This window comes from Herpailurus yagouaroundi, unplaced genomic scaffold (assembly GCF_014898765.1).
Source record: "Herpailurus yagouaroundi ecotype Mexico unplaced genomic scaffold, PumYag 250, whole genome shotgun sequence".
NCBI classification, from domain to species: domain Eukaryota; kingdom Metazoa; phylum Chordata; class Mammalia; order Carnivora; family Felidae; genus Herpailurus; species Herpailurus yagouaroundi.
The window spans coordinates 23,439,829-23,466,102 of record NW_024412467.1 but is presented as its reverse complement, the minus strand read 5'-3'; the positions used below and the strand labels follow the sequence as shown (position 1 = coordinate 23,466,102).

The window sequence follows — 26,274 nt, the reverse complement described above, 5'->3', positions numbered from 1 at the left end:
ACATCAATTCTCTGACACCAACTGGGTGTCCTGTAATTCTTTTTACTTTATTTTATTTTAAATGTTTATTTACTTTTGAGAGAGACAGAGCATGAGTTGGGGAGGGGCAGACAGAGAGGGAGAGAATCAGATGCAGGCTCCAGGCTCTGAACTGTCAGCACAGAGCCTGATGCGGGGTTTGAACCCACAGACTGCAAGATCATGACCTGAGACATCAGATGCTTAACAAACTGAGCCACCCAGGCACGCCAGGTGTTCTGTAATTCAATTCAATTCTGACAACCATTAACCAGGTTAGTATCAGACACCACAGGCTAAGGGAAAGTTCTCCACAAGACTGCCCTCACTTCAGACACCACCATCAATCTCAGGAGTTGCACTCCTGACCAACTGAATACAAATCTGAGGGTTCCCATGATCCCCTCAGTTTTGGTAAATCACTAGAACAAATCACAGAACTCAGCAAAAGCACTCTACATGATTACAGTTTGTTGGTAAAGGATATACATAATGCAACGTCTGGAGGGCACCAGATGCAGAGCTTCCATGCCCTCTCCTACAGGGACAGGGCTCATCACACTCCCTGCCCATCAGTATGTTCACCAACCAAGAAATTCAACTGGGCCTTTGTGTCCAAAGTTTTTACTGGAGTTTCATTATGTAGGCATTATTGACTGAATCCCTAGACACATGATTGAAAATCTCCAATGTCCTCCTTCTCAGGTCAGTCTGAATGTCTAATTATGTGTTTGGCCTTTCTGGTGACCAGCCACATTCCTGAAGCTATGTAGGAACCCATCAGAGGCAACTTCATTGGCACAATAAAGACTCCCCTGTCATTCAGGAGATTCCAAGCATTTTTGAAGCTCTGTATCAGGAACTAGGGACAAAGTTCAGATATATCATTTTTATATTATATCCATAGAAAAATCACTTAAAACTAATAAAAGGGATTCAAAAAAGGCCAAATATGAAATGAATTAATAAAACTCAATGCATTTCTTTTATACCAATAAGACCAGTCAGAAAATAGAACAATCCAAAGGCCTTATTACAATATCAGGAAAATGTATACAATTTATCAGAATAAATTTAATAAAAGATGCGGCATACATTCCAGAGGATACGGGGGAATGTCAAGAAAAGAAAGGAGCATGAGGTTGGGTTAAGGGAGAGGAATTACAAAGCAGAAAGAACAGATAACCATAAGGCTCACTTCTAGGATGGTGAGTAAAGGTGTCAGGGATGTTTCACGGTGGGATTAACGGGATTCGGAATGTCCAATGTACCTTGGGTATGAATATGAGGAGGCAAGATGAAGAAGTTCAATAATACTTGTGGCTGCTGAATAGAGGGCTTATTTGATGGGAATACATCATTCCCATACTGACTCTGGAGAAGGGGGACAGGGAAGATGGTTACACTGCTCAAAGTAGACTGACAAGGCCAGTTGAAAATAATAAAGTTAAGCAGTGGGTTATTAAAAGAGAAAATTTAAGCCTGGCTTTTATTGCTTTACAATGTTCTCATTTCCTGCAACCTTATAATACAGTTCAAATTTATCTGTATCTATGCTGATTTTAAAAGAAAGTTTAAATTTGGTTAGAAAAGTTGGTATGGTAGATTCATTTTATTTTTCTACCATCACCATCTAGTGGAGAAAACTTTGAACTTCAGACAGAATGAGCTAGGGTTCAGGAAAAGAAAGAATAGAGGCATTGTGTGTCAGGTACTACACTACACACTTTATATTTATAAAGTCATCTAATTCTCAACTGCAGGTCATGTAGTGCCTCATGGAGGTAGGCATTGTTGTTCCTCTTTTAGATTTGGAAACTCAGTCTGAGAAGTTGAGTACCTTGCCCAAGGTCACACTGTGGCCAGCTCAAACCCACATTCCTGAAGTCCAAGTCAAGTGCCATTTTCACCTCACAGTACATCCAAATAGCTCAGTTTTATTCATGGAAGTAAAATATACAAACACATATGGAGAATTCTGTCTTTTCTTTATATTTTTCCCTCTTTCTTATTATTTCTTATATACATATGTCAATATATAACATATATGAGCAAAGTATATATGTTAAAAGAAAATAAAATTATACTATAGAGTTTTGTAGCTTCTAATTTTTACTCCATATTACATATTTTCCCATTACAATAAATACTTTAGATTTACTCATATATACATACTAGGTAACAATAAAGACAGACCATATGTAATCATATGTAATGTAAATATACAGTGTAATCTTGAAATGCATTTCAAAAGACTGGTAGAAGCTGCTAAAATATTAATAAAGCTGATCTATGAGTAGATATTTCTATAATATGTATTATTTCTAAAAACAAAAACAAAAAGAAACATTTTAAGCCTTACAGTTACCAAAAGGAAAGAGAGTCGAGAAACTTCACAGTTGTCTAGTTTATTGTCATTATTTAAAAATAATTTGCCTGTGTTAGGGGTGACCATATATGCCTATCTTTCTATAATTGTTTAAAATTAAGATACCATATTACATTTCCATCTTTAGGAATACTTTTCTCACAATCTGTTTTGAAAGCAGCCCTACAACCTGAAGGGTAGCAGGATTTGCCACACAAAAATATACCACTTTGGCAGAAGGATTACAGTTGACCCTTGAACAACAAGGGCCTGGACAGGGTGAGTTCATTTACATACGACTGGTATGTGGAATTTAAGAAACAAAACAAATAAACAAAGGGGGGGGGGAGGAGAGAAGCAAACCAAGAAACAGACCCTTAACTCTAGAGAACAACTGATAGTTATCAGAGGGGAGGTGGGTGGAGGATGGGTTAAATAGGTGATGGGGATTAACAAGGGTACTTATGACAAGCACAGGGTGCTGTATGGAAGTGTTGAAATCACAATACTGTACTATACTGTAAATGGATTTTCTCTTCCTTATGATTTTCTCAAAAACATTTCTCTAGCTTACTTTATTGCAAGAATACAGTATATAATATATACAACATATAAAATGTGTGCTAATCCACTGTTTATGTTACTGATAAGGCTTCCCATCAACAGTAGGCTATTAGTTAAGTTAACTTAACTAATAACAGTAGGCTATTAGTTAAGTTAAGAGGAGTCAAATGTTATGCATGGATTTTCGACTGGAGTGGGAGTGGGGTGCTCCACTGCCCCTAACACTGCAATTGTTCGAGGGTCAACTAAGTGTATTTTGAGGTGAAGGCAACTAAGAAGCAGCATATACAAGAAAACTCTCTACTCTCCCTGCTATTTGCCTAAAAGCAGAACAAAAATTTGTAAAGGTGCTCCCCGTTTCCCTCTTTACCAGAAAGGACACACAGTATATTAGTTACCATAGATAACTCTAGACCCTTATCAGCCCACAGACGGCATGAGAGGATCTACATAACAAACTTTACTTACTGGTCCTTATCTTCAATTAGTTTCCCATATATTGACCTCCCCACAATTTGCCACTCTTGAAACAGTCCTTTTCCTTTGTCTTGTCACTCCTCTACAAATTTATTATTCTTTTAAGATGCTATATAAGCCCAAGTTCATCACTAAGTACTTCATGTGTATGAGTGCTGTACATGTTAATACATTTGTTTTTCTCTTTCTTTTTTAAACTGGAATATGAATGTATTTATTAGGATGCTCACAAGAATGGCACACTAGCACTGTCCTTCTGATGTGATAAAGAATACATACATCTGACCCATATTGTGACAGGGAGGGGTAAAGGCTCTCAGAACTGGTACCAACTATCCACTGAAGACATCTCCATTCACCAGAGAGGATGCTTCTTGAATCCGAACATATCTGCTGTAGCTTCCACTCAGGTCTCCATGACTTGCCCAGACTGCATTCCAGCATCAGTTGACTCTCTTTACTCTTGCCACTTTGGAATCCTTCAAGACCTAGGTCAACTTCCCCATGTCTAACTGGCCCAGGTGCAGCCTCTGGAATTCTGCAGCACATCTTTGGTAGGCTGCTGCCCTGGCACCCTCAGGGGCATGTTTAGGAGTTGGAAGGAGAGATGGAGGAAACACATTACCAAAGCAAATGGGGCAGATTAGCAAATGACACTTGGACATACACCTAACAATCTCACAGGATACATGCTTTGTCCCCAAATGATACATAATCCCCATAGAGAGCAAACGTGTATGGAATGATTTTGCACACCAGGCACAGAGGATAGAAGTGAATGGTGTTTACATCCATCATGTCCTACACACAAAAGGAAGTTAGTGCCTGAAAACTGGAACCAGATCTCTATCCTGGCTCTTCCCTGCCTTTGAATGGTGTCACCACTATGTTTCTGCCTGTGCTCGGCATTAGTTCATTTTTCAAAGGAAGGATAAGACGGCACACAGAGTAGAATAGGAGATTGGGCTGGGGTTAATACATGCATAATAACCTATAAAACAAAAATAATACAAAAAAGCAAAAACCATATTTAGTACTATAATGCAACAAGAGAAGGTAGCTGGAGATACTACATGCTAACACAGACACTATGACACATGTCCCCAAGGGAAGAACTCAGTGTGGAAGGAGCAGAGGCCACCGTTTTAGACTGAGTCTTTCAATGGACAGCTGAACGGACTGGATTTGCTGCTTCAGCTGTGAGCCTTCTTTGATGGTAACAGAAGAGGTGATGATAGTCCTGGAGAGCCCACAGGCCCACCCCAGGGCCCGCTTAGAGCGCACAAACATGTAGGGCACGTTCTTATCCTCATATAGCAGTGGAAGGTGCAGGATCATCTCCAGCGGCTCAGCATCTGCAGCCATTACGATGAACTCAGAGTTGCCTCTGCTGAGGGTTCTGGTGGCTTCATTAGCTCCTTTCCAAAGCTGTTTGTAGTTACATGACTGCTGAACAAGGCCCAGTAGTTTTCTTGGTGAGGTGGGTGTCTGTGAGGGAGTAGGCCTTTGGATTTATCTCAGCCTCAGTCACTGCAACTCCCAGGTCCTGCCACCCATCTGGGAGAGCAGACACATCAGAGCAGCAGCATGAGCCTAGGCGCTGTTTTTCTCTTTTTAATCTGCCTTTTGTAAATTTAATTTACAGGGGCCAATAAACGTAAGATGGATAGAGGGAAAGACGTTTTCTCTCCTTCAGAACCTTCTTTTCTAAGTACTTGGCTTCTGTGATGTTCCTGTGATGGTTGCTCTGGGGATACGTAAATTTCAGATTATGACCACCAAAGAATAAAGATTCTTAACTCATTTTAGCATACCTTTTCTATTAATCTTATTTTTCCTTTGGGACTAATCTAGTTTGAAAAACCATGAAAAATCAGATCTCACACCTTTGCACAATTACCAGGAAGTTGGGCCACTACACACTTTACAGCCAGAATCAACTGAAACAATGCTTCCTTTACTCTCTCTTTTGATTACCACCTTTTATCTAATTCTGGTTCTTTGTGAGTCATTCCTCTTTTTATCTAATCTGATTACCACCTTTTATCTAATTCTGGTTCTTTGTGAGTCATTTCCTCTATATAAAAGACTTATAAAATCCTTAGGTGTTTGCTTTGGGACAAGTTTCATGGAGATGTTCTTGTGCAGATTAAATAAAAATCCCATACTTGTCAACTTTTAGAAAAGTGCATCCTTTCCTACAATTCATTATTTTTTCATTCATTCCCCCTCAACTTATTCTCTTCCAAATTATAAAAAAAAAAAAAGAAAAATGCATGCTTCTGATACATTTTTGAAGGAGAGCTTTACAGAAAGTAGAAAATCACAAAAAAATGGTAACCCTATCATTCGAAGATACACAATACCACACTTGGATGTTTTAATCTCATTTTTTTTCCATTTATGGTGGGCATTTTCTATCACTGCCTATAATGTAACTTTAACTGGCAATAAAATAACATTTTATTGCTATGGGGGTAAATATGCCTAACTTGACTAACTCACCTCATTTAGAACTAAGTCTAATTTTTAACTATTAAATATAGAAGACAGGAGACAAGCATCTAAGTTTGTGCTTCAGGTAAAAGGCTCGTGGGTAAAAAGGTCAAAAATCTAAAAGAGAGTGAGGTGGAGGATGTTCTCCTTATTTGCATTTCTCTGAGGTAAACATTTTTTTTTTCATACGTGTAGTTGTTGCATTGTTTTCTTTTGTTCCGGTCCTTTGTCCAGTTTTCTTCTGGAGCGGTTTGGTATTTCCCAATTTCCCTTTAATTACCAACAACCTGAGGGGCCTCCTCTCCCCGCCCGGCCGGCCCCACACGCCCGCTGGGTGTCAAAAGCCGCTTTCCCAAGAGCAATCTCGGCGCCTTTTCACCGACTCCTTTCCGGTGTCACCGGCCTCGAAGGGCGCGGAGGGAAGCCGTTAGCGCCACCGCGCACTTCTGCGCACGCGCAACCCGCCACCCTCACGGCCCCTCACAAAGGTGGCTCTAGCGGCCGGCCGGAAGTGGACGCTCAGCGGTCAGGGCGGGGTAGTGTGTACTACACTTCCCGAAAGGCTGCGGCAATACGATGCCAGCGGCGGCTTGGTTGAACTGCCGCGGACTACACTTCCCGACGCGCCGCGCGAGACGTTGCCAGCGGCTGCTGAGGTAAACGGCTGCGGACTGCTCTTCCCGACGCGCCGCGCGAGACACCGCCGGCGGCCGGCCGAGGGCGGGCCGACGCGGGAAGCTCCGGACGTGAGGCATGAGCGGCGCCCTCCCTCGGCCCGCGCGCGTTCTGCTACCTCCCCGAGCGAGGGTCGCGCGGCGCGGGGCCTAGCGGCGGGCATCTCAAGCCCTCGGCGTGAGCAGGGGCTGCTGCGACCGCTCCGGGAGCCGGCGAGGGCGGCGGCCACCATGGAGGTGAGCGGGCCGGAAGACGACCCCTTCCTGTCGCAGCTGCACCAGGTGCAGTGTCCCGTGTGCCAGCAGATGATGCCCGCTGCGCACATCAACTCGCACCTGGACCGCTGTCTGCTGCTCAACCCCGCCGGGCACGCGGAGCCCACGGCCGGGCCACACCGCGCCGGGGAGCGGGCCAAGGGGCTCTCGCCGCCCAGCGCCAAGAGGCGGCGGCTCTCCGAGAGCTCGGCTCTGAAGCAGCCGGCCACCCCGACGGCGGCCGAGAGCAGCGAGGGCGAGGGCGAGGAGGGCGACGACGGAGGCGAGACCGAGAGCCGGGAGAGCTACGACGCGCCGCCCACGCCCAGCGGCGCCCGCCTCATCCCCGACTTCCCGGTGGCCCGCTCCAGCAGTCCCGGGAGGAAGGGCTCGGGAAAGAGGCCGGCGGCAGCGGCCGCCGCGGCGGGCAGCGCATCTCCGCGGAGCTGGGACGAGGCGGAGGCGCAGGAGGAGGAAGAGGCGGTGGGCGATGGCGACGGGGACGCCGATGCGGACGGCGAGGACGACCCGGGCCACTGGGATGCCGACGCCGCCGACGCCGCTGCCTTCGGGGCCAGCGGTGGGGGCCGCCCGCACGCCCGGTCGCTGGCGGCCGAGGAGATTCGGCAGATGCTGGAGGGCAAGCCGCTGGCGGACAAGATGCGTCCCGACACGCTGCAGGACTACATCGGGCAGAGCAGAGCCGTGGGGCAGGAGACCCTGCTCCGGTCCCTCCTGGAGACAAACGAAATCCCCTCTCTTATCCTGTGGGGACCGCCGGGCTGCGGCAAGGTGAGTGCCGCCTTGACTGAAGGGTTCCGAGTATTGATCTCTGCGGGGTCGGGCGTGCATCTAACGGTCACAGAGCCCTGGCAGAGGCCGTCCCCGAAGAATCCGCCCGCCCACCCTGGATATTGAGATTGAGGCCTGAGTGCAGGGCCTCAGGTACCATCTGAGCCCGGGCAGTGCCTGGCCCACAGGTGGAATCAGTGATGGGTGTAGAAAAGACACACCCCGCCAGATTTGTAAGACACGTTTTCTGGTCATTTTCAAAATGAAGATGTCTGAATTCATAGGTTTACAAAAATATTTGGACTCTTAGATTTGATCTTTGTGTTCCAACGTGCGCCCCCACCCTCCCATTAATGACCCAGTTCTCAAGGAAACGACATGTTATAAATTGCAGAACATTTGTATATTCTATTTGTAGGTATATGGGTTCAGCTTTGGGGTGGGGGGGGAATCAAAATTTGTTTTTGTTTGTTTCAGTTGTGTTTCCTTCCCCTCCCTGTAGCTGTTGTTTTATTTTAACTGATTTTTTTTTTATCTTTGAGAATCTATTTATTTAACAAGACTAATAGAAAACTCTTTTCCTTTTGCAAATTGTTTTGACCTAGCATTTCCATAACTCTCCTCATAATGCCTTCTACTCTAGAGAAGAAACATCAATGCATTTTGATGTCCATCTTGTTAGGAACTAGCACATGTCCAGAGGAAGGCAATTAGGATACTGGGGTCTGTAAGACATGTCATTAGAAGAATACTTAAGAAACAGTGGCAGAGTTAAGCAAGGTAGAGAAGGCTAAGAGGTGTTTAAATACTTTTTTCTATCCACAGAAAGAGAGAGGAGGATGAGCACCAGTGAGTGAAAGGCAAAATTCAGGATCAGAGTGTAAAGAGGCTCTCATAGCTTTGTGACTCAGACTCCTTAGTTAGTATACAAGGGCTTTAATGATTTTTTTCCCAGTTTTTCTTTCCAGCTTCATCTGCATCTTAATCACACCTTCCTTTGCTCCAGTTCCTAGAATGCATCTTGCTCATTTTGTGTTTTCTTCACACTGATACTTTCCCTTTGGCCAGGAATAAATCAGGTCTATCCCAGATAATATTTTACCATGGTGGTAGATTTAGTAGTTACCCCATTTAGGAGACTGAGCAGGAGTATTATTAGTAGTTGTTCATGAACTCTGCATAAGATCATGAGCATGGCTAATCAGCTGTTGGTGAACCAGATGGCAAGAAAAACTCCCTAGGAAAATGAGTAGGGTGAACTAATAGAAGATGCCAGGCAAGAGATGTAATGGGCCGCTCAGTGTAGTGATTGGTGATCAGGCACAAGCCTAGGCTTATGTGTTACGGGAGCCTATAGGCTGGGGTTTGATGAAGAAGCAGCCACAGTATCTAATGGTACCATACAAATTTTAGAAAATAAAGTGCCACCTTTCCATTCATTCAGGACCAAATTTGTTCTTCTCTTTAAACATAGTTTTTCTTTATTCCTATTCTTACTATTATACTTTACTGTTAACAATAATGATGTTAATAACAGCGTATGCACATAAGCACATTTATGGGGCACCTGGTTAAGTGACAGTCACTGATCTCGCCATCATTTTCTCATGACTGCTAACATGATCCGAGTGCTATCGTTTCATCTACTTCCAAAGTAGACATTCAGAGGTGGCAACTTGCAGTGCTCTTAAATGCTAGGGAATTGTCATTGGTCTTACAGTGCAAGGGCTCATTCCTTTTCTAGGCTTCACTGATAAGTTTCCAGTTGTAGAATTGATTGATTCTGTGGTTCTGACTCACATTTCTACACCTAGTCCTTCAGCAATAATGCTTTCTTGGCTGGAAGAGGTCACAGCTGTCACTCAGGCTCTGCTAAATCAAGACAGCCACCCTTTATGGGGATTCCAAAGATCTTAGAGTCCCCAAAAACGGAATCAAACAGGGTTAGGTGTAAAGGAGAAAAGGTCAGGATTAGCCTAAGTTTTAGCTACTTTCCTGTTTTATTTTTAACATTTTTTTTAATTTTTAAAATTGTGGTATGGTATTTTGGATTGTATCTTTGCTGCTGAGCATTCTTAAGAGTTCAAGTTGCTTGGTAAATAGTGCTGATGCTGCTTGTGTTAGTACCCATGGGTGTCTGATCAGCTTTCCAAACTCTGTGTGTCATATTTTCTAGACCACTTTGGCTCACATCATAGCCAACAACAGCAAGAAACATAGCATAAGATTTGTGACATTGTCTGCAACAAATGCCAAGACAAATGATGTGCGAGATGTCATAAAACAAGCTCAAAATGAAAAGAGCTTTTTCAAAAGGAAAACCATCCTTTTTATTGATGAGATTCATCGGTTCAATAAATCTCAGCAGGTATATTAACTTCTTTCTACGTTTTGGTCATTATGAACATAAACTATGTGAGGTCACTTTGAAAAGCGTAAAAAACGCAAATGATAAGGACTGTTGTTATTGTTAATTTTCTGTCTATAGAGAGGGTTAGATTATCAGTCCATCTCCTTTGAGCCTGTTTCCCCACTTCGTCTTATTGGGGTTTTTGTGGGTTTTTTTGGTGACAAGAAAATGCTTTCTCTATATGGTAAATGAAAGTATTAGTATGGCCCTGAGCTATACATATCAGAAAAGCAGCTTGGGATCAAGTTTATCGTTTTTACAGATTTTGAATCTAAATATTAGGAGTCATAGTAAGCAGTTTACCTTGATTGTAAGATCATTATTTCAACATTTTTAAACTTCTCTCCTACACAGTGTTGCTTTTTCATTTTCAAAATTAAAGAGTGTTTTCTGTGACCTTAGGTTCTCAGCAGGGTAAATGTTACAAGATGTAATCATTACTATTATTTAAATGGCTTTCTGAAATAAAAGTACAAGGACAGTTTATTTTTATAAACAAAGCCAAGCCATTTTTGCATTCTTTCTAAATAAGCATTAACTTTTTTTTCAAGTATACTTCTTTCTTTGATTTATTGTAGCTTTTTAATCAGAGAAAGAAATATTTTACAAAACCCTACTAAGCTTTTGTTCCTGATCTGAATCTCTTTTTAAGTGGACCCTTCAGAGTTCTGACAGGATGTTATTGCTCTAGGTTTCATTAGACCATTGACTCATCTTAGTATTTCTTCCCTGTAAGGCAACATCCAGTGTTTATATAGTCACCAATATGTATTTACCAGCTTTGTTAGGAAGAATAACTATTATGATTGAGTACTCACAAAGGAAGAAAGTTTTAGAAATCCTAATGTTTTTGTGTTTTATTAGACTTCTACAAATAAATAGCTGCTATATTTAAGCTATCTGGCAGGATAGAAGATACTTTTCTAAGTAAAAAAAAAATTCATTTACGTCGAAACTACATTAGAATTCTACTTTGGGCTATTAGTGTACCAGCAAATGGCCAGGCTTAGACATTCATATTCTAAAAGATGTGTTTTCAGCTTAAAAAGCCTGAGTTGCACTCTCCCAACAGTGCATCCATATCCAATGAATATAAAGCTGTTCCAGAATTCAAAATTAGAAGGAAAGAATAACCAACTTACATAGGATTCTGCAGGTTGTTGACTGGAATCAATTTCTTCTGTTTTCCTCCCATGATTAGGACACTTTCCTTCCTCACGTGGAATGTGGGACGATCACTCTGATTGGGGCAACCACGGAAAACCCTTCCTTCCAGGTCAATGCTGCTCTCCTAAGTCGCTGTCGGGTTATTGTTCTTGAGAAGCTTCCCGTAGAGGCAATGGTGACTATTCTAATGCGAGCAATCAACTCCCTGGGAATCCACGTCCTAGACTCCAGTCGTCCTACTGACCCTCTGAGCCACAGCAGCAATAGCAGTTCAGAGTAAGTTGACTGTGGGCAGTATCTTGGGGGCATACACCTCCCAGAGAATCCCCTGGCAGAGGGCCAGAAACGGCTGGATGGCAGTAAGGAGAGGGTGGGGACAAAGAAGAAATGTTGATCTAGTAATGAAAACAGAAGTAGAGAGAAGTGGTCAATTATACCAACAAGTGTATCTTTGCAAGCACTTCTTTTAAGATGGATTTTATAGCCCTATACAGGGTGCATCTAATTTTTCAAGCTTTAACATCATTTTGCCTGTTGTTTTAGTTTTTGGGTATTTGCTTTTGTGCTTAAGGATTTTGTTCTTTTCTAACACTTTTTTTAAAAAGGCTTGGAAGACTATGAGAAGGCTTATTAATTATTTTCTTTCATGAAATAGACCTACAGATCTTTCGAGATTTGTATTCAGATTCCAATTTCTTTTTTCCTGCACTTCTCTTTTAGAAATACTAAGTAAAAATTAATGTTATCAAACATTTTTAAAATTTTTTTGGAATTATTTTTGCACACTTTAAAAGTCAAACTCAATTCTATGAAAGTAAAGAAATTTTAACTGAAAATAATACATTAAAAGCTCTCTCTTCCTTTTGGCAATCTATTCCTGTATCATGAGTGCCACATGAGTTCACTAATACATAGAGTATATATGGTGTATAATCAATTAGATTACTTGGGTCAGAGGTTTTCTTTATACTCAAATATATTCTTCAGATGTCATTTATTCATGTGTCAACTGAAATAACACAGTGGAACATAATCTGGTCTGATGAGAGACTAATGCCTGCCTCTTCATGCTCTGGACCCCACAGCTGCTGGTGCCTGCCCTGAGGCCAAGTTCTGGAGCCACTCTTCTGTGAGGATTAAAGTACAAGACATAGTTTTAGATTCAGGGTTTAGGTTTCAAAAGTCTCTCCCTGTGTGTTTGGCCTCTCCCATTTGCCTCTGTCTCTTGGAGGAGGAATTATGCTGTGCCTCATGAAAGCCTTGAAACATGGCCAAGGCCCCCAGGCACAAAAAGTCACATCATTTTAGGGTGGAATTGTGATGGCATAGCCATCAAAATTATGGCTAAAAAGACATATGGAACCTGCTAGTATCAGTTAATGTACTCACATCTAGTATAGCTTTCCTTTAAACAACATTTTTACTATAAAAATACATATAACCAAGTGATAAACATGATAAGAAAGGGGGGGAAATATCCCAACATATTTCTGTGTATTTTTTTTCTGTGTACTGATTATCGTAATATATCTACAACTTTATATCCTGCATTTTTATTAATTTAGGGTAATTTTATTGATTTCATTCAGGTCATGATTTCATGGAATTGTTGTTCAGATACCCTCAGGCTTTTTTCTCCAATCACTGCCATGCCATAATTAGGTGAAATGAGAAGGACAGTGGAAGAACCATGGAGCTCATTTTAAAAAGGATTTTTGCATCTTAACAGGATCTCTGAGTCATTTGCATGCACATTAAAATTTGAGAGGATCAAGTGAAAGAATTAAGATTTCTCTTATTGAAACTGGGAGCCTGATACAAAAGTGAGCCAGTGATCCTTAATCTGCTAAAATTGAATTTCAGTCAGAGAAAACCTACCATGTCTAATAGGTTGTTTACTTTTTCCACTATTCCTCATTTGAAATTGATGCTAATTATTACTTATTTTCATTCACTTGTTTATTTTGTTATTCCCATCCCTCCCCTTCCTGGGGAGGGCTAAGAAGATAAGAATTTGTCCTTCTTATTCAGATTCCCAGCACAGTGTCTAGTGTATATGTGTTTAATGAATGCTTTGTTGATGAGTAAATTCTGACTTTCAATATGAGAGAAGTAGTTTAATTTTGATTTTGGAGTGTGTAGCATAAGGGTTGATTGCTCCATTGCTCAGGTATCAAGAACCTTTTTCTTTAATATTATTGTCTAAGCAAACAGTGAAATCAAAGTTTATTAAACTTGAATAATTGGTCTACTTGTTAGCAATTCTGACAGGAAAGTTAAGTTGGGAAATGGCATAGGCCACAGAGAGAACTCTTGTAAATGACTTCCTAACAGAAGCACCTGACCACCCCAATTGCTGTGGAGAATTAAAAATGGATTTTATTTTCTTTCAATTTTAGGTAAAATTAAACTTTCACGTCTATTGACTGGCTCCAAATATATATACATTCTTGTGGGTGTAAGTTAAATTTGGTTACACTAATCCAGCTGGAAGGATAGGAAAGTTTTTTAACCCCAAGTAATTACTTTCTCTGGGAAGCCATGAGTGCATTTGTAGTCTTATATTTTGGTGTCCTAGTTTACAGAGAAGTCTAGACTGTTTCAGGTTGTAGATGAGATGAGCTGAGCAGGTACTGGTCTGAAAATGAATCAAGCTGATGCTTACCACCATTCTTGATTTTTCTTGAGGAATTGTGAATTCTTATGTAGTATATACATTTGTACATGACATATTCCCATTAGAGTGAGATAAAGGGTTCTTTTTAAGCTTTTCCCTCTGTGTTTATTTATTTAACATAAATTGAAGGCCCTGCATATGCTAGGCCTTGGCTGAGTATTGAAAAGCACATTCCTGTGCCTTTAAAAAGCTTAGTGTGTGATAAGGAAATAGAAGAGTAAATTGGCTTCCCAGGGACATATGATTGCAATATGACCAAGGAGCAGTCGGGGATAGAGAAGACGCATCTAGAATATGTGAAATCAAATATTTCACCTGCTGGATGAGGGAGATGCTGAGTTAAAGTTCGGAGGGTAAGCAGAACTTAACTAGATGAAATGGAAAAGTCATTTTGGCAAGGGGATACAGCATGTGAAAGGCAAGGTGGTAATAAATAGTATGATCCATTCATTATGGCTGAGTAGAAAAGTGGATGTGAGGAAGTGATGGTCAGTGAAGCCAGAGAGGGAGGCAGAGCCAGATTATGAAAGACTTGTGCTCTAAAAGTAAGGTGAGTGATGTGGAGAGCTATGGGAAACCAAAGAAAGTTTTTGAGCAAGAGAGTAAGTGACATGCTCAGCTCTGTATTTTAGGAAGAGGAGTATAGCATTGGAGAGGATGGGATGAATGGAGTCAAGTCCCATCTTCCCCACCCCTTACCAGGCAGCAGGAAGACCAGTTAGGAAGCTATTGTAGTGATGCCGAAGACAAATGACAAATGCAGGTGACTTGAACAACAAAGCCAGGATCTGCTCTGAAAAATTGCAAGATCAGGTCTGTAGGCTTGGGTGTGAGGAGGGAGGAAAAAGGAGTGTCCAAGATGACTTTGATACCCAGTGACTGGACAAGTAGTTGTATGCTTGAAAAGAAAGATACAAGGAGATGTGGAGTTCAGTTTAGGACTTGTTCAGTTTGTGGGGCCTCTGGATGATTCATATGGAAAGGTTTTCTAGGCAGTTAGATAAAGAAGTCAGGAGAGCAGTAGAGATGTTTGAGCCCAGAGATTTGGGAGCCACCGGCATTTCAGGGATCGTATATCCCATGTGTTTGAATAGGAGAGCTAAAGAGGGCCAGGAAATAAGGGCAGTGAGTTGAGGACTTCCCAGCATTTATTTTGTAAGAGAGGAGACAAAGTCCAGAAAGATAGAAAAACCATAAGGATGCTTCAGCAAGGAGGGAGTACTCAACATTATAGAACCACTTACGATTAGGTTGGGTTGCATATAACAGGGAAAAGAATCAAATTAACTGGCATAACCAAGATAGAACTTTCCTTTTCATCTAAGAGTCTGAAGATAGACAAGTGTAAAAAATGCAGTTGCTAGTCAGCCTCATGGCATCCTCAGGGACCTGGGCCCTTATCTTTCTGCTCTACCACCTTTAGCACATGACTTCAACCTCATGCCCCAAGGAGCTCTAGCCATCATACCTGCATTCCAGGCAACAAGATGGAAGAAAGGCATCTTCCCTATACTCTCCCATGTTTACCACCTCACAGCTTTAGTGAAACATCTGCAAAATAGTACTCTATTCAATTGTGAGTTGATTGTGAAGAGAAAGATAGAGATAAGTTGGTAAGTTATGTTGAATTATCTGTACCATGACTCTTTTGGTTTGTATGGGTAATCAGTAGTGTTCATGTATTTTGCTAAGCATTTTGGTCACATGGTACAAACAGTGAAGCATGTTATCTGAGCACTGGGTTAATTTTGGAGACCAGGAGAAAAAAAAAATCCATGGTCTATTATCCATTGAGCTTGTAATGCTGGAAATGAGGAAGTGAACTAGTGTTCAGTCACTCCAAGAACTTGCAGCTTTGAAGGATTATAGATTCCACATAACAGGACACATGCATATCCAAAAACCCCCTAAAGAATCCGTTGTTTGTGGGCCAGATAACATGCATTCATTTCTGGATATGAAGAGAGAGAAGTGAGGAGCCATGATTGCCTTGTCACTAACTAGGCAGAGTTCCAACAGTTGGTTGGAAGAGTTAACATGGCTCTGTCCTTCTGACATGAGGGTGCTGTGGCTTAACTCAGACTGGGGCTTTTCTCTGATCACAAAGAGGAGGGCCGAGACAAAACAGCTGTAGGATCATTTGGTTTGTTTTTATTAATATTATTATTAATATTATTACCTGCCTTTCAAAAATAACCTTTTCTAACACTGAATGGAAAGAAAGGTAGTGGAACACTAGAACAGGAAGTACCAATCAGGAGTTACAGGTTTAGTTAGAGTGGATTTTAATAACTCTCCTTAAAAATAATTTGATACAAAGAAAGAAAGGTACATTAGCATACATTATAAAAATTACAACAAAAATAATGGCAACCAGAAACATCAATCCGTTAACAGACCTTGTATCTGTTTCCTGTTCCTGCCATCACAAATTTTGGATATCCCCTGCCTTTTGAAAGTTCACATTACACCACTTCACATTCACAAAAGACCTACATTAACACCTATTGTCATTAATGGAAGAAATTTGAAGAGGATTTTCACTCTTCCCCCAAAAAAAGGCAAAAAGCAAAAACAGCATTCAACACTTGTTTTACAGTGAGTCATAGAGACAATGCCCACCTAGCAGGGAGAGTGGCGCCACCAGGCCCCTTCCCCGGCAGCTACACTCAGCATCTCGGCATCCTGCCACTATAGTTTTGGATTATGTCTGTGAGCATGTGCTTTATCTCAGTCCGTTTTGTACATCTGTTGGTAAGATGTGTCCTAAGATACCAGAAAAGCCTAAGAGAGGTCACTTTTTGGGTTTGAGAACACTAAAAAATTTTCATTATAAATTAATGGTAATTGCCTCTTCAATGCCATTTTGCCTTGTGAAAGGTTTCAAGGGTGAAACCTTTTGGGTGGGGGGAAAACCTGTACCACAAACTGGGTGGCCTACAACAATATTTTTATTGTTTTATTCTCTCACAGTTATAAAGACTCTGAAATCCAGCTGTTGGCAGGCCACATTCCCTCTGAAGGCTCTAGGATAGTCTTTCCTTCTAGCTTCTGGTGGTTCCTGGCATTCCTTGGCTTGTGGCAGGATCAATCCAGTATCTGCCTCCATCTTCACATGGCAGTCTTTGTCCCTCTGCCTTCTCTTTTATTGTCTCCTGTGAGGACATTTGCTATTTAGGGCCCATACTAAATCCAGGATGATCTCATCTTGAAATCCTTAATATAGTTAAATTCACAGGTTCAGGGATTAGGATTTAGGCACATCTTTGGAGGCCACTATTCACCTCACTATTCCCTAGCAGGTGTAAGGTATAATGTAATAAGGAAAGATGTGTGCCTCCATGGGATTAAACACAAAGGGGATTTATGTCTGTGAAGTTTAGGTTCTCTCTTTTTGGAGAAAGTAGTTTTGTTTTGTCTTATTTTTAGTCTTGTTATCCTGGAAGCAGCAGAGTTGACTCTGCCTTGAAGATTTGCAATTCTAGAGAGAATGCTACTGACTAGGCTAGTTAAAATGATTCTTACAAGAAAAATGGCTAATGTTTATTGAATGTTCATGATGTTAGGCACTGCCCTAAGATTTTATGTCTTATTGAATTCTCTTTGATGTAGGTATTGTTATCTCCTTTTATTAGGTGAGGAAACTGAGGCACATTGCTTGAATGCAATGGAGCCAGCTTCTGAAGGCATGTTTCTAACTACAGTCATCCTTCAAGACGTAATTTGAGTTTGGTTCCAGAGCACTGCAGTTAAGCTAGTGAGATGAATTTTTGGCTCTCCATTGAATACAAAAGTTATGTTTATACTACACTAGAGTGAGTTAAATGTGTAACAGCATTATGTCTAAAAAAACAACATACCTACCTTAATTTAAAAATAACTTTACTGCTGAAAAATGCTGTCCATCATCTGAACTTTCAGCAAGTCTTAATCTTTTTGCTGGTGGAAGGTTTTCCTTGATGTTGATGGCTGATAACTGATCAGGGTGGTGATTGCTTAAGGTGGGGTTACTGTGGCAATTTAGTAAAATAAAACAACAATGAAGTTTGTTTCATTTGCATCAATTGACTCTTCCTTTCACAAACAGTTTCTCTGTAGCTTGTGATGTGTTTGATAGCATTTTACCCACAGTAGAATTCTGAAATTGGAGTCCATCCTCTCAAACTTGTCACTGCTTTACCAACAAAATTATCTAATATTCTAAATCTTTGTCATTTCAACAGTCTTTGCAGCATCATCAGCAGGAGTAGATGCCATCTCAGGAAACTATTTTCTTTGCTCATCTGTAGGAAGCAGTTCCTCAACCATTCAAGTTTTGTCATCAGATGGCAGCAATTCAGTCACATCTTCAGGTTCTACTTCTAGTTCTCTGGCTGTTTCCACACCACCTGCAATTCCTCCCCCCCCGTAGTCCTGAACCCCTCAAAGTCATCTGTGAGAACTGGAATCAGCTTTTTCCAAACTCCTGCTCATGTTGGTATTTTGACCTCTTCCCATGAATCACAAATGTTCTTAAGGACATGTGGAATGGTGAATCCTTTCCCGAAAGTTTTCAGTTGACTTTGCCTGATCCATTGGACGAATCACTATGGCAGTTCTAGCCTTACAAAATATTTTCTAAATAATAAGACTTAAAAAGTTGAAATGACTCCTTGATCCATTAGTCAAGAGTGGGTGTCGTGTTAGTGGGCATGAAAACAACATTCTTCTCCTTGTACATCTCCATTAGAGCTTTAGGATGACTAGGTACAGTGTCAACGAGCAAGAATATTTTGAAAGGAACCCATTTTTTCTGAGCAGTATGTCTCCACAGTGAGCTTAAAATATTCAGTAAGCCATGTTGTCAGTAGATGTGCTGTCATCTAGGCTTTGTTGTTCTGTGTATAAAGCACAAGCAGACTAGATTTAGTATAATTCTTAAGGGCCTAGGATTTTCAGAATAATAAATGAACATTGGCTTCAACTTCAAGTCAGCAGCAGCATTAGCCCCTACCAGGAGAGTCATACTGTCCTTTTAGGCTTTGAAGGCAGGCTTTGGCTTCTCCTCTCTAGCTATGAAAGTCCCTAGATGGCATCTTCTAGTAGAAGACTGTTTTGTCTACATTGAAAATCTGTTATTTAGTGCAGCCACCTTCATTAGTTAGGTCTTTTGGATAACTTGCTACAGTTTTTACATCAGCACTTGTTACTTCACCCTGAACTTATGAAGATGGCTTCTTGCCTTAAACCTCATGAATCAACCTCCACTAGCTTCAGACTTTTCTCCTGCAACTTCCTTACCTCTCTTAGCTGTCACAGAACTGAAGAGAGGGTCTGGCTCTATTAAATTCCTTCAAGAACTTCTCCTCTGAGTTGATAATTTGGCTAACTTTTTAGGGTAAGAGGCCTAGCTTTTGGCCTGTCTTGGCTTTCAGCATGCCTTCCTCACTAAGCTCAATCATTTCTGGTTTTTAAAGTGAGAGACATGTAGGGGCGCTTGGGTGGCGCAGTCAGTTAAGCGTCCGACTTCAGCCAGGTCATGATCTCGCGGCCCGTGAGTTCGAGCCCCGCGTCAGGCTCTGGGCTGATGGCTCAGAGCCTGGAGCCTGTTTCCAATTCTGTGTCTCCCTCTCTCTCTGCCCCTCCCCCGTTCATGCTCTGTCTCTCTCTGTCCCAAAAAAAAAAAAAAAAAAAGTTGAAAAAAAATTTTTTTAAAAAAATAATAAAAAATAAAGTGAGAGACATGCAACTCTTCCTTTCAGCTGAACACTGAGAGGCTACTATAGGATTATTAATTGGCCTGATTTCAGTATTGTTGTGTCTCAAGGAATAGGGCATCCTGAGGATGAGAGATACAGGAATGGCTGGTAGGTGGAGCAGTCAGAACTCAAATATTTATCAGCCAATAAATTCTCTGTCTTATGTGGGTGTGGTTTGTGGCACCCTAAAACAATTATAGAGTAGTAACATCAGAGATCACTAATCATAGAGATAACAAATAATAATGAAAAAGTTTGAAATATTGCAAGGATTATCAAAATCTGACCTAGAGACATGAAGTGAGCAATTGCTGTTGGAAAATGACACCAATAGATTTACTCCATGTAGGCTGGCCACAGACCTTCCAATTTGTTAAAAAAAAAAAAAAAAGTGTAGAGTCTGTGAAGTGCAATCAGAAGCACTGTAAGGGAGATGTGCCTGTACTCAGTTTAGAAGGGATCTAGGAGCAAGTGAAGCGAGTTACTTTCACTTAGTACCAGGCTAAAATGCTACTGGTGAGGGGCACCTGGGTGACTCAGTCAGTTAAGCGTTTGACTTCGGCTCAGGTATGATCTCTTGGTTCGTGAGTTCGAGCCCCGCATCAGTCTCTGTGCTGACAGCTCAGAGCCTGGAGCCTGCTTCAGATTCTCTCTCTCTCTCTCTCTCTCTCTCTCTCTCTCTCTTTCTCTTTCTGCCCCTCCTCTGCTCATGCTCTCTCACTCTCAAGAATGAACATTAAAAACAATTTTTTTAATGCTACTGGTGAGTATTAACATTCTAATCTTTCTCTGCGTTCCTTTGTATGAGAACAACACTTTTAATTTGTAAAGGATTAGGAAAAAAAGATTCTCATCTAAAACTTAGCAGTAGTGCCCTTTTTTTAAAAAATTTTTTCTTGTTTGTTTATTTTTGAGAGGAAGAGAGCACAGGCTGAGCTGTCAGCACAGACCCTGACGTGGGACTTAAACTCACGAGCCATGACATTATGACCTGAACCAAAGTCGGATGTTTACCGGACTGAGCCACCCAGGCACCCCAGCAGTAGTGCCTTTTAACCAGATCTATACACCACATTTATCAGGAATACATTTTGAAAATATAATTGACCCCTAAACAACATGAGTTGGAACTACATGGGTCCACTTATACACAGATTTCTTACAGTAGAGTACTGTAAATGGATTTTCTAAATAACCTTTCTCTAGCTTTATTGTAAGAATACAGTATGTAATAAGGATGACATAAAATATGTGTTAATTGACTTTTTGTTATTGGTAAGGCTTCTGTCAACAGTAAACTATAGGTAGTTATGTTTTGGGAGAGTCCAAAGTTTTATGCAAATGTTTTTTGTGTTGGGGGTCATTGCCCCCTCACCCCCACATTGTTGAAGGATCAGCTGTTCCTGTGCCCCAGGGACGGGGTGGGGGGGGGAGGTCTGTCCCTGGAGATTTTAGAATCACTAAATCTGTGGTTAGATACATACATCTGTATTTTAGGATAGTTCTCTGTAATCTGATGGACATCCCTGGTTGAGGACCACTGTTAGGCAATTGTTACCCTGACCATGGAATGTTCCCTTTTCTTTAGTGAAAGATTCACAGAGTATTGTTTTATAACTTAGGGAGAGAGTTTAACTGAGCCATACATATTTTTTTTTGTTCTACCATGAAATAACAGGTACATTTTCACTTATTTCACTCCTCCTCCAACTTAAACATCCCACCATCTAAAAAGAATTCTCCAAATCTCAGTATCAACCACCAGGGAAACAGTGTACAGAAAGATTCAGGCCCTTGGAGAAAAAAGGAAAGGAGGAAGTTGTCTTTGCAGCTTGCTTCCCATTCCTGCTAAGACCAAAGTATTTTTCTTCATTTAGAGAAATGAGGCTAAGTCTTTTATTTCTACATCTGTAAACTGGAAATATCTTTTCCAATGCACTTATTTTAACCATTTTTTAAATTATGGAACAGTGTTTTACAATATAATTTATTATCTATTTCTTAGGAGGATACTGTGAAAGTTCAGATACTCTATCCCCAAAGTAGATTTTGCCTTATTTAATTCCGTTCTAACTTGGAAAGTTACTTCCAAATGGAAAACATTTTATAGGTTTATGCTTAAATTTTAAAATAACATCTTTGGACTAGGAGCACTCTTTCAAGATAATTTGTACAGTAGTTACTATCTGCTAAGGAGTTTTGCAAATCTCAGTATAAATATTCCTTATTTCATTGTTCTTGGCATGAGCACTCTCATGTGTTCCCTCTTCTAAGATCACAAGATATTTTAACACATTTTATTACTCTTCAGAACCAAGGTAGTGTAAATTGGGGTTCAAGATATATTGGAGGATAGATAGAACTTTTTGAACATCTGTACCGTGTTCTTAATGGCAAATTTCCATTAGGTAATTTGCTTGTGTGACCATTGTGAGTGCCTTCAGCAGTCGCCTTTTATTACTTGAACAGAGTTGCTGACAGATTCATTTGTGTTTAAAAATACTCATCATTTTGGACAGGGGTGAAATTTGGAATGTGGAACATACCAAGGGGGAGAAAGAATGGAGCAGTGGGAGCCTGGGTGAAAGCTCTCAGCTCTGGTTTTACTGTAGTAGCTCTCTCACTCCCTGTGATGCCAAACGTGATTTAAAAGGATACCAATAGAATAACTCAGACTTTAATTAAGAGTTTAAAAATTAAAGGAAGGATCCTATTTTCTAACCACATAAAATACCCATTTAAAGGCCCATTTACATTATGCTGTTTATGTATCTATGGAGCAGTTTGCTAGTTGGCTTCTTTCATAATTAATAAGGCCTGCTTGCTGACTGTATGAGGACCAATGGAAATGGGGCAGGATAGTCAATGCTGGGGTATATAAGGACACCCATCTTTTTTCTGTCCCCAAAGCACTTCATGCCACTAAATATATGTAGTGGACAAATTCATAGCAAGAGGATATGTACCAAAATACTAATATTAAGGTAGGTAGGTAGGCAGTAGGTAACTTTCATTCCTTTCTCTCTCTCTTTTTCAAGTTTTATGTACTATACATTTTGTAAAAAAAAAAAAAAAAAAATTCAGAGTTCTGAATAGCTTGTTTTTCAAAATATTATATAATTGTTAAAGATGCAAACTATAGTATGATCTCAGTTTTGTTTTAAAATTTAGATACAAAGTTGATGGTTGCATGGGTAGATGGATCATAAAGGAAATTCAGCATAATACCTAGTAGCTATTATCTCTAGTTGGCGCAGAAAAGGGTTTTGTTGTTGTTTTAATGTTTTTTCATATGTTACAATTTTTAAAAAATAAACATTTCACTTTGATATTATGGGAAGAAATTGAAATTAGTCCATTCATTGTGCAGATATTGAATGTCTATTCTCCATCAAGCACTAGGGATGTAAGAAAAGAATAAAACATAATTCCTGTCCTTGAGGCCTCAACATTTAGTGGAGATAGATGACAAATGTGATCAACAAATGGCCCAACTCCATTGGACTGATGGCTCAGTCAGTTAGGATTGATTAGGGCTCCTGCTTTACTCTTTTTCCTTCCTGTAAATGATCTTGTGGGCTCTTTGTTGCTAGGAAGCTTTCCAAAGAGGTAGAAGGCTTTGCTTTTGTTAGTTCTGAGGCTGAAATTAGATGTTCAGGCAATTTTGTTGCCTCTACCCCCTCCCCTCACCTCTACCCCCTCCCCTCACCTCTACCCCCTCCCCCCAATACACACACATGTGTGCACACACACAAAGACAATGTGCTGTAACCAGGCCCCAGGAGTGCCCTTCCCTCTACCACACTCAATCTGTTAGTCCCTCCTAACACATTTTCTTTAGTATGTGTTGTCTGTCATTTTCTTCCAGATCATCTAGAATCTGCTAAACAGTGTATGTTTGAGAAATGCTTCCTTGGCTTTACAAAGTGCCAGTGATGTGGGCCTCGTGTATGTTTTGAGTATCTGTCTGGTGAGGAAGGGAGGAGGTTGGATTTCTAAACTGTAACCATGACTCTGGGGCCCAGGCAGCTAGCTGTCAGGAGTCTGATGAGAGAGTCATTTCATTATCAAGCTAAGACAAAACAGGTGCCTTATGTGTGGTGAGAGATGAGAAAGTGGAAGTCTTGGCTTTGATAAAGATGGGGTGAGATGAGGCAGTCTTTAAGATGTTAGAAACATCTTTTAGTGAATGAAATGCAACTTGGTGTTATTCAAGCTGTTCACCAAAGTGAAGTAGTAGGTGATGGGTGTATGATAAGGAATTATGCATGGGCCTTCATAGACAAGCTGGGTCCCCTTTCATGGACTGAACCCCCCTCCCCACCATCCCTCCTTGACCCAGCCCAGTAGGTGCCTGTGCACGGTTTTCCAAGTAGCTGATTTGGACAGTCCTAATCAGCTTATTAATTACTAGAGACATTTTCAGCTGAAAGTTGGCAGTGACATGGGGGAGCTGTAACTTTGAAAAATTATTTTTTGTTTTGCAAATGTGCAGCTAACAGCTATCCAAGAATTAGGACCCTTCTAGGTAACTAAATATGTGAGATATTTTGTCTAACTAGAAATAGAAAAGTTTACTGAATTAGACTTGACAACAAATCCTAATTAGACCTGTATGCAGGTCCACATTTAGAAATGTGATGGTAGGTGCCTGACCTAAGGTCTTACAGCCAAGTTCTGTCAGAGTCTTCTGTTAGATACCCAGGCTAGTGACCTCTCTGCTACTCTGTGTAGGCTTTATGTAATTAATACCTAACCTCTTGGAAGCACGCCCCAGGCCAGAATCCCAGAGGCCTGCTTCTAGTGCCTGTGTCCAAAGTAGCTGGGAACCTGATGTGTTTGTAAAATGAGGGAATTGAACTGCATGATTTGATGCTGGCCCTGCCCTGTTTGGAAAGTGATCTGAGCACACCTGTCTCGTCAGGTTGGGGACTGTGTTTGAAGTATGTTTTCTGTACACTATAGTGAAGTCCTAGTGTTCCTGTGTTTTTCACTTTTCTGTAGGCTAGAACCAGAGAGACCACATATCTTTCCATGTCTCTGTCATACATGGCTTATATGTGTGTGCTTACACAGTAAAATAATCGTCACTCAAGGTCAGTTCTCCATCTAGGTAATGCTTAACATTGTTGACAACATGAGTTAGGGAGAGAGGGCAGAAGCCTTGAACCTAACTAAGGTAGCTTTTTAGTGACCTTGCTAAGACACAGCAGTTCTGTAAGAAGTACTACAGAATAAGTGCAGAACATGAAAGTGGTAGTAACTAACCATGCTTGTGTTGCAGGCCATCCGTGTTCATAGAGGATAAAGCAGTAGACACTCTGGCTTATCTTAGCGATGGGGACGCCCGAGCTGGATTGAATGGACTGCAGCTGGCAGTGCTGGCCAGGTTAAGCTCTAGGAAGATGTTTTGTAAGAAGAGTGGGCAAACCTATTCTCCTAGTAGAGTTCTGATCACTGAAAATGATGTGAAGGAAGGCCTCCAGCAATCTCATATTTTATATGACCGAGCAGGTAAGTAACCGAAATGTGAAAAGAGGGAAACTTTAATGAAATAAGTTGTGTCCATATACTCACATCCCAGGCTTCTGACTTTCAGCTGAGTTCAAAACATGAACTTGATTCTCAGTTGGATCTCCATATTGGTAATTGAATTAAACCTCCAACTCAGAGCCTGATTTCAAAGACCTAGCTTCCTGACCTTTCTTGTGAGAGGCACAGAACAGAAGCTGTCCTGATAAGAATTGAGAGCTTTCATGTTTGAAATTGCAGGCTTCAAACTTTCCTTATAAGGTAGGTTGGTATTTTTCCATCACTCTCTGGTATAGTGCCTTTTAGAATACCAAGTATTTTTGAAAGCCCCTACACTCACAGTTGATAGTAATTTTTGTGATCATTTATAATGGCAGTAAATAACAAGAGGACTTTTGCAAAAAGTGACTTATTTCTATTAGTTTAATGAGAATTAAAATGGTTAATTTCTAGAGTCTCAACTAAAAATGAAGTTAAATGGATCTTGATATGATGCTTTTAGTTTAGTAGCTTTTTTAAAATACTAATTTTGCTGTGTACACTTTTCTGTTTTTATAGCACTGCATTTACAGTTACCAGATTTGAAAAAAGTATTAAATGTCATAAGCACAGCACAGTCATATCTTTTGGTAAAAGAAATGGATGGTGAAGATAGCATACAGTAGATTAGGATGGACTCTGGGGCTTGTATATTTGTGTGATTCTGGATAGAATCATATTGTAATAACTGGAATAATTTCCATACCTTTAAAAGCTATGCCAGAAAAAGAAGCTGAGAATTGAACATTCTAGATATCATGTAGGCAGTAGTACCTTGTCTAAAATATTTCCAAATGCTTTTTGATGATGGAGAATACTTCTTACTGGTTTTAGAAGGGAGGTGGAAGAGCTTAAATGACTTTTGGTTCCAGGCACTGCCTCCTGTTGAGTTGAACAGAAAACTATGTGACTTTGGGGAAATGACAGAAGCTCTTCAGCCTTAGTGTGCCTCAAGTGATTGGGGGTGGGGATGGGGGGTGCTAATAAGCACTATGGACATATTAGTAAGGACTTCTTAGAGGCATTTAACAAATAACCCTGTCTACTTTCTTTTTTTTTTTTTTTTT

At 40.7% G+C, this 26,274-nt stretch overlaps 1 protein-coding gene and 1 pseudogene across 2 annotated transcripts in view; one reads left to right on the top strand and one right to left on the bottom strand.

The window, feature by feature from the left end:
* Nucleotides 1–4,435: 4,435 nt before the first annotated feature.
* LOC121020609 (NHP2-like protein 1) lies at nt 4,436–5,060 on the bottom strand (annotated as a pseudogene).
* Nucleotides 5,061–6,598: 1,538 nt separating this feature from the next.
* Nucleotides 6,599–26,274, top strand: part of WRNIP1 (WRN helicase interacting protein 1) — a 25,263-nt gene continuing 5,587 nt past the window's right edge. Inside the window, exons 1-4 of one of the 2 annotated variants that reach the window (XM_040460700.1) lie at nt 6,599–7,644; nt 9,821–10,012; nt 11,256–11,497; nt 24,921–25,150. In XM_040460700.1, coding sequence (XP_040316634.1) covers nt 6,829–7,644; nt 9,821–10,012; nt 11,256–11,497; nt 24,921–25,150 — 1,480 coding nt within the window. In that variant the 5' untranslated portion in view covers nt 6,599–6,828. The remainder of the gene's footprint in view (nt 7,645–9,820; nt 10,013–11,255; nt 11,498–24,920; nt 25,151–26,274) is intronic. The other variant, XM_040460699.1, reaches the window with a different exon arrangement.